At 43.4% G+C, this 13089-nt stretch overlaps 1 protein-coding gene across 1 annotated transcript in view; it reads left to right on the plus strand.

Moving 5' to 3' along the window:
• Positions 1–515: 515 nt before the first annotated feature.
• Positions 516–13089, plus strand: part of LIN9 (lin-9 DREAM MuvB core complex component) — a 38671-nt gene continuing 26097 nt past the window's right edge. Inside the window, exons 1-3 of the mRNA XM_038133245.1 lie at positions 516–612; positions 10091–10123; positions 11160–11254. Coding sequence (XP_037989173.1) covers positions 534–612; positions 10091–10123; positions 11160–11254 — 207 coding nt within the window. The 5' untranslated portion in view covers positions 516–533. The remainder of the gene's footprint in view (positions 613–10090; positions 10124–11159; positions 11255–13089) is intronic.

The raw sequence follows: 13089 nt of genomic DNA on the forward strand, positions 1-13089 counted from the left end.
AGAGGACTGGAACACCTACCCTATGACAACAGGCTGAGAAAGCTGGGGCCCTTCAGGCCTGGAGGCCTTAATTTGTGTGAAGACCCCATGGCAGCCTTCCTGTATCTGAAGGGGAGCTCTAAGGAAGCCGGGGTGGGACTCTGTCAGGAACTGCAGCAGTGACAGGACAAGGAGTAATGGGTACAAACTGAAAGAGGAGAAAATGAGGTTCGATATTAGGAACAAAGCCTTTACTGGAACAGGCTACCCGGAGCAGCTCTGGCTAGCCCAGCCCTGGAGGCGTTCAGAGCCAGTTTCGATGTGGCTCTGAGCAGCCTGGTCTAGGGGCAGGGAATTGGAACTAGACTGGAAGTAGCGTAACGTGCACTCCGACTCCTTAAGGCTGTTCCTGCGGTCCCGGCGGGCTCCGGACGGCGCTGTTCCCTCCGCTCCCTGCCGAGCCCGTTCCTGCCCCGGCCCCTCACGGCCCGCGGGCGGAGGCCCCGCCCCGCGCGCGCGCCCGCCGCGCGCCCGGCCCCGTCTCCTCCCCCAGAATGCCCCGCGCCAGGCAGCCTTTGAAAAAGCGGCGCGGCTCGTTCAAGATGGCGGAGCTGGATCAGCTGCCTGACGAGAGTGAGTAGGGACCGGTGCCCCCGCTCCCGCCGCCCCCTCGTCCCGGCGGGACGCCCGCGCCGCGCCCCGCCGCCCTCCCGCCTCCTTTCTTCGCTCCTTCCCTCCCGCCGCGGGCGCTGTGCGGGGCCGGAGCCCGAGCCTCCTCCCTGGCAACCGGGCCGGCCCGGCCCCCCCCCTTCCACCCCCCCGCCGCCGCCCCTCCCGGGCGAGGCCCCGGCCCGAGCGGCGGGCGGGGAGCTCCGTCCCGGGGGTGCGACCCCCGCTGCCCTCGGGGGTGCCGGGGCCGGGCCCCCCGCCCCGCCCGGGCGGCACCTGCCGGGCGGGCGGGGCGGGAAGCGGGAGGCGGGCGGGGCGCGGTGACAGCCCGCCCTGCCCGCGGGGGTCGGGGCAGTGCGGGGGAAGGAGCGTCCCGGCCCGGGGAAGGGGTGAGCTGCCCGGCGCTCCGGACCTGGCTGTCGCCCGTGGGGGGGAAGAAGGGCTTGTGTGTTCGTAGCCCGTGCCGTGCACGGTGCGAGCAGCTCCGCGGGGCTGGGGGTCAGGGCGTGCACACGCTGTGTCTCGGGGGCACTGATGAATGCGCAGGGAAGAGCTCAGAGACCTTGTGTTGTGTGTCAGCAGCAGAAACCTGGCTGTACAGGAAGACAGCATGTAAACATGTGTTTTCATGCATACAGTTCTGTGTATCTGCTCCTCGAGTGCCGTGTCCAGTTCTGGGCCCCTCACTGCTAGAAAGACATTGAGGTGCTGGAGTGAGTCCAGAGCAGGGGAATGGAGCTGGGGAAGGGGCTGGAGTGTGAGGCTTTTGAAGAGCAACTGAGGGGGCTGCAGGTGTTTAGCCCAGAGGAGACTCAGGAGTGGCCTTATCACACTCTCCAGCTCCTGAGAGTGTAGCCGGGTGGGGATTGGCCTCTTGTCCCAGGCATAATCTCAAGCTTCAGCAGGGGAAGTTTAGATTGAATGTTAGGAGGAATTTCTTCACTGAAAAGGTGATTGGACATTGGAACGGACTGCCCAGGGAGGTGGTGGAGTCACTGTCCCTGGAGGTGTTTAAGGAAAGACTGGATGTGCCAGTCAGTACCGTGGTCTAGTTGACATGATGGTGTTTGGCTAAAAGCTGGACTCGGTGGTCTCAGAGGTCTTTTTTAACCTCATTGATTATGTGATGTCCATAGGGTTTGTGTGGATGTTGTTTTCAAAGAGCACAAGGATTTGATAAAAACTTAGTGTAGCCAGAAACCTGACATGTGTTGCTGTATATGTGGATCCATGCACAAAGTACTTGAGTGTTACAGAAGAGGAAATTATTCAATGTAAAATGCATCTGGATGCCATCTTGATGTGTCCTTTTACAAACACCTGCCAAGCTAAAACTAGGGCATTTCCTAGTTTCAATAGATGTGCCCAGAACAGGGAAGACATCTTTTGGTGACACTGTTTTGTTCAGCACCACACAAGTTCATCAAGATACCAACTCTTTCCATATCCAAAGACTCTCAGAGAGAGGTGACTCAGAGTGGAAATTTTGCTTCTCGCTGCTCCATGTGGGTCTTTACAGCTTCAGCAACTGTCAGGAGAAAAATTGGTTAATGTGCCCACATGGCCGGTGTCATTGTGTTAACTGAACAGATTTATGGAGGATAGTCATAAATTATGGATGGAGCTGACACTCTCAACTTGGTGCAGCTCAGTCATGGCTGCTGTGCTGCATTTAGAGACTGATTAATACAAGTCATGGCCCAGCTGATACGACTGTAATTAATAATTAGCAGTGGTTTATTGCTTATTAAATGAACTTTCCCTGTTCACTAGAATAGGCAATGTTTAAGTTACTGTTCCTCCATTTGCCTTGCCCATTTTCCAGAGAAAGCACTGTGTGTTTCAAGAGGTTAACGTGAAGTATGAAAAATAATTTTTTTCTTCTTTGTCACTTTAAATTGCCTGCAGTGACGTTGGGAAGGTTTGACAGGTCTGTCACTTCACCTGTGGCAGATACTGTAGTAGAGTGTGTGACTCAGTTTCCCTCAGGATTGGGCTATGCTGGCCACGCTTGCCAGCAGTGTCAGTGTTACAGTCTGTGCTTGGCAGGTGAAGCAGACACCGGGTGGTTGTTTGTAAAAGCAGTAAACTTCTGCTCTGCTGACCTTGACCTTAAGGTTTGTATTTACCTAAGTTTGGTGCAAGTCAGGGATGTTTTCCATCAGACAGGGAGCTTCATGTTGTCTGTAGCATTGCTGAACTGCTGGAACTGTGAAAGTTTCAAGGAGTGGCTGCCTTGTGCTTCCATTCCTATTCTATCCAGTTTTAGTGATCTGGATGTTTTCAAATTACACTAGTTCCTGACACACATGGTTCTTTCATTTCCAGTCCTATACTTAAAAGGAAGATGTAAACTTAGTCCTGACTAATTTAGCACTGACTTCATGCAGCCCTCAGTCTGCAGCTTAATATATAAAGGACAATAACAGCAAGCATTGCAAAATTGTTTTTGGAATATTGTTATGGTATAAAAAGAAGTTCCAAAAAAAGTTGGAATAGTTCATTACTAAGAGACTTTGAGATTTATGCATCACCCCTGTGAATTTTCTCCAACATAGTTTATAGTAACTGAGCTTTCACATAAAAATAATTACAGGTAAACATGGTGTACTTGGTGACAAGAAAACTGACACTTTGCTGTATGGTAAGAACCACACAGTTTTACTTTCAGATTGGAAGTCTGATGAAGTGGAATTTGTCCCAGAGTATTCTGATAGCACCTGCTTGCCCTCTGGCAGGTTCTGGAATGCAGCTGGGCCATGCCTGCTCCTTAACCCAGGAGTGAGATGAACGTAATGCACACAGTTGTCTCTCATGATATGCGCTTGTTTTATGTGCTAAAGTTACTGTTCTCTTCTTCTCTAAAGCTGCTCTTCTGTCCATATGAAACAGTGAGAGGCTTCATGCTGACAGCCTGAAATGGTGTGTAATTTTACATGCATTTCTTGTCGTTTGAGGCCTTTCCTGTGCTGCCAGGGAAGAGCCATGCAGTAATTTGGGATGCAGGTGAAGAAAGAACAAATCTGTGGCAAATCCTCTAGCTGAGAACATCCAGAGTATTAAAGATCCCAATTGCAGAAATACTTCAAATACTAATAATTTGATTTCTATTTTGAAGACAAAAAAATTGTTTCTGCAGGCTGTTGGGTCGGTGCCCAATGAGTGACTAATTTTAGTCAATGCCTTTTTTTCCTTCTTCTTATCTCCTGGTAACTTTGCAGTGGAGGTAAATGGTGGGCAGCCTTGGTGCTGCATACCAGATGGCTTTTTCTCTGTGTCTCAAAAGAGGGAATCGGTGCATTGTATTGGAGCATACATAATGCTGCCGTGTCTCCTGCCGCTGGTAGTAGCGATCTGATTTGTGGGCTGTGTGGTTCTAAAGCTTGTGCAGTGAACCTGAGGGGAGGCTCTGATGTGAAATGAACTTTCTGCTGAGGTGAGGCTCTGCTAAAACAAGCAGCACGTGCAGATGGGACTGAAGATTGTCCTGGTCCCGCTGGAGGCAGAGCTCTGCCCAGAGCAGCTCAGGCAAAGCCACCTCTTGGTGCATCCTTTGGCACAAGCTGCTCTGAGGGAGGAGGGTGCTGGGACCTGCTCTGTAAGAGGGAGAGGGAGGTGCCATTTCTGACAGGAGGGTGATCCTCAGGGATCAGGGGCACGGGGCCAGCAGGGAAGCACCGGAGTGCAGCATTCCCGTGCTGCAAACTCCAGCCAGCAGCAGGAGAATCAGAGAAAGAAGGCAGACTCCAGGGGTGGTGGGTGTCAGGGTTCAGCTTTTACAGTGCACATTCTGAAGTCAGTGTTTTGCCAAGTAGCATGTATTGATAGGCGTGGTTGGTGCTGTTCATAGGGGCTTGTGTTTTAGGACAGGCAGAAAGATCCGTATCCCATTTCCTTTCTGTGTGGGTTTTTATCACATGGGGGGAGGCTGCAGCATAAGGGCAGCACTTCAAGCAGAAATTGTTGTCTTTACCCCCAGCATGACCTTTTGCTGTGGTTCATGGGTCCTCTGCTCTGCTGCTTTCCTAGACAGCTGCAGGAGGTTGTGGCACACCTCTGGCACTTCCATTTTTCAGCCCCAAGGGGCCGTGAGCCCATCACTGCTGTGGCCTGGATGTTTGAGACAAAAAAAATCAGCAGAACTGTGCGAGATTGCAGTATTTGGGAGAAGGCTCAAGCTTTGTGGCTGCTATACAGTACTCACAACTAATAGTTTTTGGGATTATTTGTGCTGGCTACCTTTAAAATTGTATGTTACCATGGTATCAGTGTATTGTCCATTATGAGAACACAGTTTCAAAAAGAGGGCTTTGTTACTGTGGTTATTGTCTGCAGAAGTCCTGTAGAAGGGTTCACATGGCTGGAAAACCTACTTGCATCCAGTAGTTAAAGCAGGATTTGGAAATATACATCTGTCAATTTATTAGTGGGCTCATAACATGAGGAAAATACTGACTCATCTTGAAGTGAAGAGTTAGTGTTCATTTATTTATTTATTTATTTATTTAACTCTTCAATCAGCCCAAAGTTTAGGGGAAGCTTTAAAAAATCCCCAAAGCCACTTTTCCCTCTTATGTGTGTTTTTTACTTTCAGAGTTTTCCTGACTAAGCTTTCCTTGAAGTGGCCAATTGTTTGAGATGCTTCCTCTGCTGAAACAACTTGTGCCATGCTTGTGTAGATGAATGATCTCTTGGAGGATTAATGACTCAGTCTATAATAAAGGCTCATGGTTTTCCCTTCTTCTCCGGGAGTTTCTTCTGTCACACCATTTTTAGTGCTGGCAATGCAGATTAATTACATATGTTTTTGAGGTAGTCACGCAACCAGTGTTAAAATAACTGCTCACCTGTGCAAATTTAGACAAAACAGTCTAACGATCTGGAGAGGAAAGGCTTTGCATAATGTAATTGCTGATCTGGATCCTAGAATTTTCTATATTGATTTAGAAATGCCCCTGTGTGCTCACCCATTAGTGAAATCAGTAGCTATAGAACATCCCTGTGGTTGCTTGTAACATTTATTTTCAAAATTATCAGCTGTTACAAATTTATTATTAAATTGAAAACAGTTTCACAAACCTAATATGCTTGTGTGTGTGTTCCTATTTAGATTTTCAAATCAGCAGTTGAGAAGCCACGTTTAAACTGCTTTACTCCATCTTAGTACTGAGGATGTTCATCAAGGCCTTCACAGCTGCCCATATTGAATTGTGGTCAAACTCCTCCTCTTTTGTTCAGTTACCATGCTTTCCAGTGAGGGGAGGCTTGGTTTTCAACTTAAACCTGTCTTTTATTTTTGAAAAGAGTAAAAGCTTTTGCATTTTTTTCTCCCACTCCTCAAAGGCGATCTCCACATCAGAAATATTTTCAGAGAGTTCGTATGGCCCCTAGAGCACATAGAGGAGGTTTTTAAGCTCTCTTTATTGCAGTGCTCTGTGTGTGCTCCCTCCCTGGGAGCAGGAGGGGCTGGAGGAAGGATTGCTGGGGACTGTGCGCTCAGAGGGAGCAGCAGTTCAGGACTGGAGGAGCTGTCCATGCACAGGGACCCGCTGCAGCCAGCCAGACATGAAAACATCAGGGCCCTTGTCGTGCCGGGCTTGGCACACCTGGCATGGTTTTAACCGTGGTGACTTTTTATCAATTTGGTTTTATCTGGACTTGCTGAAAATGATTTCTTGCGAGTGTTATAAAACACATAAATACACTTATTCCTGACTCTCAGTTACTGATGAGCTTCCTGTTATGATGCTATTTAATACCTCATAATCTAGAATAGGGTTATTTTTATTGCACATCTGTGGTGCACATATTTTACAGAATCATTGGGGGCTTTTTTCAGAGCCAGGAAAGGCCATTATAATCATCCTAGATTCTTCATTAAACATGCTGGGTATACTTGTATTTGGAATTTCTGTGCATCAGTTTCAAGCTTCCTTTTTAGCTACAGTTCTCTCTTTAAAAATGTATTGAACTTGGTTTAAGATTTTGAGTTACAGGGAGCTCAACATGCTTTTTCTTGGTATAGTTACCTAAAATCTGTTAAACTTTGTATTCATTTTTAATCTAAGTTACCCAATGTAATCTTTCACAAAATAGGTCTAGTTATGCCTTTCCATAGAAAAGAAAGTGCTGCAGAGCTATTTACCCATCTGAATTATCCTCCTTTGTAGATACTTATGAACAGTGCAGATCTTGACCTTCTTTGGGAAGAAGATTAGAGTGTCTTAACTTTCTCACAATAAGACATGTCTTTAGATCTTGAAATTTATCTCCTAGATCTCTGCTGAATCTTTTCCTAATTTTACAGACTTAGACAAGTGTGAACACTGTGTTCAGGTAGTTAATTCACTAACGGCATATGCAGAGCACCACTCGGTAGGATAGTAAGACCAAGCTAAGGTAATTCACAGTTTGCACTGGAGCCGTGTGCCAGTGCCACCGCTGTGCTGAGCTGCCTGTGCTGCCTCCCTAGGTTAAGGGTTTTTTACTCTCAATATTAAGAAAGTCACCTTTGAGATCCTCTGAACCTAGAGGAGCTGGAAGTAGATTTTAGTTGTAATAACCTGTATGATTCACAGGCCTTATTTCTTGCTTTCCACCCATTTGTTTTTTAAGTGTTTCTGGAAATGAAGTCTGTGTCATTGTCATAATAGACATTTACATTCAAGAGAGTGTGTGTATTCAACTTTAATCTCTGTTTATAATTAAAATGCGGGTTAAAAAGACTGCCTGTGATTATATAATTGTTATTCAGAACAGGAGTATACAAGATTACTGGCATTTTGTGTGAGGCTAGTATATTATAAATCTAATAATTATTGTAAGTATAGTTTAAACAAGCTTGATGTATCCTGCATCACTTGGCAGTTTTTATAGTTCTTGAAATGCTTCTATCTGTATTAAGTGTTGGTTGGTTTTTATTGTAACACAGTATTGCTTAGATCATCATCCTAGTTTCTGGTTTTGTGGCCCTGGTGGTATTGACAGTACTGCCCAACTAAAAGGAAAAAGTAGGGAGATGTACCATATTCCTTGGAGTTTGGTGGTGCTGCAGGTAGCCCTAAAATCAATATAGAAGAACTTGACAAGAAAAGCCTTGTTGTGTCATATTGTTTACCTTTGAGGTAAAATGAAGCTTATGGACATCTCCATTGTCACCTTAGTATCCTACATGTATTCTAAAGCTTTAAGCTACGGAAGTGTTGGTGTTAATTTTCTGTACTTTGTTACAGTAAAATAGTTTCATTTAACTTTTGAACTTCCATAGGTCAGGAGTATTTGATTTGGACACTTGTATTGCTAAATAAAGATGCCCTGGATACATTAATTACAGGTCAAGTGAAAACAAATGAGCAGCCCTCTTCTAACATGCATTTATGGAAGATTAACTATCCCATGTGGAAAACTCCTTGGCAACTAATGCTGTTTTGGAGTGCTAATCTTGTAAAGCTAGGAAGTAGCACAGTAACCTTCTGCTGGCCCATCATCACCCTCACAGGTGAAGCATCTCAGGCACTTCAGCTGTGAGTTGACATTGCCCCAGATAAAGCTTTGCTGCCTCTTGCTGAGTGTTTCTGTTCCGTTGTTGACAGCGTTCATACTCACCCCGGACTTGGATTGATTGAACTCGATTCATATCAACAAGATAACAAGAAAAAGAGGAAAATGCTTGTGTGTTGAGACTGAGTGCCTGAGCTTGCTCAGAATAGTGATCTGTTCTGCAAAGGCAGCATCTCCTCCATTTGACAATCCTGGTGACCCTGCTCCTGTGTCCCCATCCCCGGTGATGTGTTCTTAAGCTGTGTGCACTTAGCCCTGCACACATTTCCCACCATCCCTTATGTAAATTTGGGACACAGTAGTTCTTCACTGTTCTTCGTGTTACCTTTCAGAGCTGTTCATTCTTGGTTGATAGCACACTACCTGTGTATTTATGCAAGCACAGTGTGTGGTGTTGGATTTTTAGCATTAAATGTAAAAAAAAAAAAAAAAGTGAAACCTTGAACATACAGCTTTGTTTCAAAAGCTGAACTCCCTGTGACTCAGATCATCACAGAATCGTGTTCCTGTACCAGTCACTGGTAGGGCTTCAACCCAACAAAGGTGATACATCAGAAAAGAAATGTGCAGGAGGTGTGACAGTACATCCCAGTGTGTCACCCTGGTTCTGACATGTAATCCCAGATGTGGTTGCTGTTGTAGATTTTAACAGTTTGGGAGATAGTGGGGTGGAAGCTCTCTAAACCCTCTGTGATTCCAAGTTCTGTTTGGTATCTTAATCTCTTTTTTTTAAGCTTTTGGGGAAAAAGAAATAGAAACTTCATTTGCTTTTCCTTTCTTTTTTGTATTGAAATTTTGTTTTTTAGCAGATGGCAGCAAACAAAATACTATGATGACAACATCAGGGGTTAGAGGTTTTTTGGTTTTTTTTGCTGTTGCTGCACCTGTATTCTCTGTGATACCGCCTGGAATGTATTCTCTTAGAGGCAAGTATCTGTGAGGTTAGTGAGGTAAGGAGCTTGATAAATGGCAGCTGCAAGGAATTTCTGGAGCTTTGGAGTCAGAAAGTTCTTGGAGCAGCAGTTTCAAAGAGAATATGAAGGAGAGAGCAGAGAGAAGTGATTGTCACACAGGAACATAACTGGAAAGATAAAATTGATTTGAGAGAAAAGCATGAATCTGGGAGGCATTGTCGTGCAGAAATATCTTTCCCTGTGCTGATGCAATTGCCTCAAGCAGCTCATTCTTAGACATTTGAGTATTTCTGAGCATGAAGGCCCACTGTACTCAGGCCCAGGAGCATTGCAGAGGTTCTAGAGATGCAGTGGAAGGGGAGCAGTGAAATTTTCATGCGTTTATTGCACTGTTTGGACAGTTTGAGCAAAGTATCAATCCTGTCTGCATTTCAGATCTGAATCTGCTCCCTTTCTGAACAAAGAGGTACCACCAGGGGGCTACAAGCTATCCAACTTCTTCCTTTTGAGCATGAGCCACTCCTTTCCTGGAAATCTTGGGCACTGAAGAATTTTAAATAATAAAGAAAAAAAAAGAAGTTCTCTTTAGTTTTCTTGTCAGTTGTAAAATACATTTGCAACTGCATCGAACAAGCAGCCACGTGGGAGAACGTAGTTTGGACATAAAGCCTGTTGAGAATTTGCTGTGTTAAAACCAACTGTTTAACATCTAAAGTTGTTTTGTAGGCCTGAAACTAAAGGAAAAAAACCAAAATGTGAATATGCTTTCAGGATTTATTGGAAATAAATGTATAATTCTACGCTTAGTGCCATGGAAGGTGTGCTGGGTTTGCTCATTCAGCTGTGAAAGATTTTAATATTAAATTCCACTTTCTGCCCGAGAATTAATTAAGAATGAGTAGACTCTGTATAGGTTGTAGGGTTTGAATTGGCTTGTGATTTATGTGGACTTTTTTGCTATATTGCAGGTTCTTCAGCAAAAGCACTTGTGAGCTTAAAAGGTAAGAAATTAATATGCTATTTACTTGTACCCAATCTGACATTCAGGTGTATTCAGTTTCTGTCTTCAGAGAGTTCAAGAAAATCACAGGCTTTTTTGTTGAAATATGGTGGGGTTTATTGTAGGTATTTGTAGTTCTATAGAATAATAATCCTTGGCAGTTGAAACTGCATATATTGTGGTGTATTTAGACACTGCTCTTCTGGGTGAAATTCCTGAAATGTGTTTTTTCTTCAAAAGTACTGCTTAGGCATCAAGTTTGACGAGAAGATTGGGGTAATCTTTCATCTCTTGAGCAGGAGATACAGGAAGGATTCTTAGTGAGACCTGTACGTGTGACACAATTTACATTAAGAAGGCATTTCACAATTTTTTGGTGTTCTCTGTCAGCAAATTGTGTGTTAAATCAAAAACCTGCTGGTTATATTTTTTTCTTTGACATTGTCTTTGTGAACATTCATAAAAAATTTGAATACTTCTAATTTTCCCAATAATTAAAACTTCTTTATGTATTACAAGGCTTTTGTTACACAAAGAAGAAGTCATGGTCTGTTGAATATGTTCAGACCATATGAACCATATGTTCTAATGCAGATTTGTTGCAATAAGATTTTATTTACTTGTTGGTGTACACCCACTTAATAATTTTCTAGAATTAGAAGGTGTCTGTGTCTTGTAGATCTTTGCTTTGTCCAGGTTTCAGTTACAGACACAGTTCAACTGTTGATTTGTGTCAACCTGACAGTGGAAGTAACTGATTCCAGCAAAGGAGGTTTCAAGAAACCTAAATGTTGTCATAAATAAAAAATACTTGTTTATGTTTCTCCTTGTAGTGAAAATCCCCTTCAGTTTTTTTAATTAATGTTAAGAATTATTTAATAAAAATACTGAAATCTAAAATCTGTTTGTTACTGAATTCAAAGATGTTGCAAGTAAATATTTTAGTAGTTGATGATGTTATACTTGGTTTTGGACAGTAGTTACATTAAGACATACACACACATATATATATAAATTATTTACTTTCTTCACAACAGAGGGAAGTTTGTCCAGTTCGTGGAATGAAAAGTACAATTCTCTGCAGAAAACACACATTTGGAAAAGCAAGAATGCTGGTTCTGCAGTGGAAATGGTAAGCAGCAGTAAAAAGCTTCAGGATTAGTAAAATTCCATACAGGGAATCAAATGTAAGGATCACAAAAAAAGGCTGAGATTTATAGCTTTGTAGTGTCCAAAGGTGAAACTATATCCTTCACAAGCATTTTGCACAGTTTGCATAAGAGATGAAAACATATTTTAAAAATGAATAATCAAACACATTAAATTGCTGACCTCATTCAAGATAGGTCAAAATAATTTCCTCTCTGTTTTTTTTTTTTTTTAAAGTAAGTGCTGTGTGAAGTAATTGTACTGTACTACCACCTTGAGCTCAGGAATCACCAATTCTGATCAACTGTTTTGTATCTCATGAAATATCTCACTTCTAATTATGGCTGAGAACTGAAGCATAAAGGAAAGGAAGGGAAGATATCATAATGCACTTCTATCTTTGGGCCTTCTGGGAGGCTGGTTTTAATAAAAGTGAAGGACTGTCAGTGAAATTTGTGTATTCTGAGAACTTTCATAGGAGGCCTTACATTAAAGAAGAACAGCCTTGGGATGGGGATATGAAATGAGCCTGCAGCTTCCAATGGGATGTTTGGTATTTGGGTTAACCATTTCAGCCTTGTGGTTTGTTTTTGCTTCACTGTTTGTTTCTTTCCTGTGATCTTCTCCCTGGTATTTATTTTGGTAGGATTCATACAGATGCATGTATACAGACATGCTGCTGTGTGTTTATACTAGAGAACATAAGGTCTACAAAATGCAGTTCCAGACAGAGACCAGAACTTTGTGAAGACCCTTAGCTCCTGCAGTTCATGTCACAGTTTTCAGCTGCTTCCCAGGAATGCCCATCCTCTCACAGAAACAAGCCCTACTGGTAACTTAGAAGACCACATGTGCTAAAGACCCAAAGTGACTGACTGTAATATCTGCATAAAAACCTTGTCAGTCTTTAGGTATGGTGGCTGTGGGTGGTAAAAACACAGAGTCAAACTTGGAGTGTGGCTCAGTGTTCTGTAGAAAGCTGGGGGAAAGATCAGAGCATAGTCTGCCGTGTTGGCGGTGACCCCTGTTGCTAAGATGTCATGGAGTAGTTTGAGTTTACTGAATGCTGAAAGTTTTGAAGACATGTTTTACTGTTGGTTGAAAAATCTCTCCAAAAATGCCTGACCTATTTAGCCACTGTGGATGATACCTCTTTGCAACACTTGTTATTTCGCTCTGGTGTGAGGCACAGACAGTCCAGAGTGATGAAACACTCTTCTCATTTCAGGTAGTTCTTTGGGTAGAGTTTGGCAGTTTCTCTTGAGGGTTGTAAACAGTTTTCTTGGTCTGGCTCGTGATGATTTGGTTACCTTGTCAATATACAGTTCCTCTGTCCAGTGTGTGTCTTTCCTGGTTTGTACTGTCTATCAGGAATTAACGTTTTCTTCTGTGTGCTGCATGTGGTTAGGTGTCTATCACATACAGAGCACTTCTGTTACTTAAATACACTTGTGTAATTCTTTTTATAAAATATATCTAATTTAGAGTAAGAGAGACATTTCCTGGGAAAGCCCCCTGTTCAGATGGCATGGGATGGACAGATTTTTAGCTACCACTGGTTAATTTAATAGAAAATATCTCTTTTCAAGCAGTTCACCAGACACAAATGTATTAAATGTCTTTCTAAAGTGCAAATGCTTGTAAATGAACTTTTATTTAACTGTGTTGATTTATTTTGTCTCTGGTTCTTGTGCTGGGCCACAGAACCTTCATGGAAGGAAAAGGAAAAGCTGCTTCCCCTCAATGCTAACAGCCAGTCACAGGTTGCTCTTTTGTCCTCAGTGAAAGCAGGAGTCTTTTTCGTAGGGTCAGATATTG

The sequence above is a fragment of the Motacilla alba genome, chromosome 3, assembly GCF_015832195.1.
Source record: "Motacilla alba alba isolate MOTALB_02 chromosome 3, Motacilla_alba_V1.0_pri, whole genome shotgun sequence".
In the NCBI taxonomy this organism is placed as follows: Eukaryota; Metazoa; Chordata; class Aves; order Passeriformes; family Motacillidae; genus Motacilla; species Motacilla alba.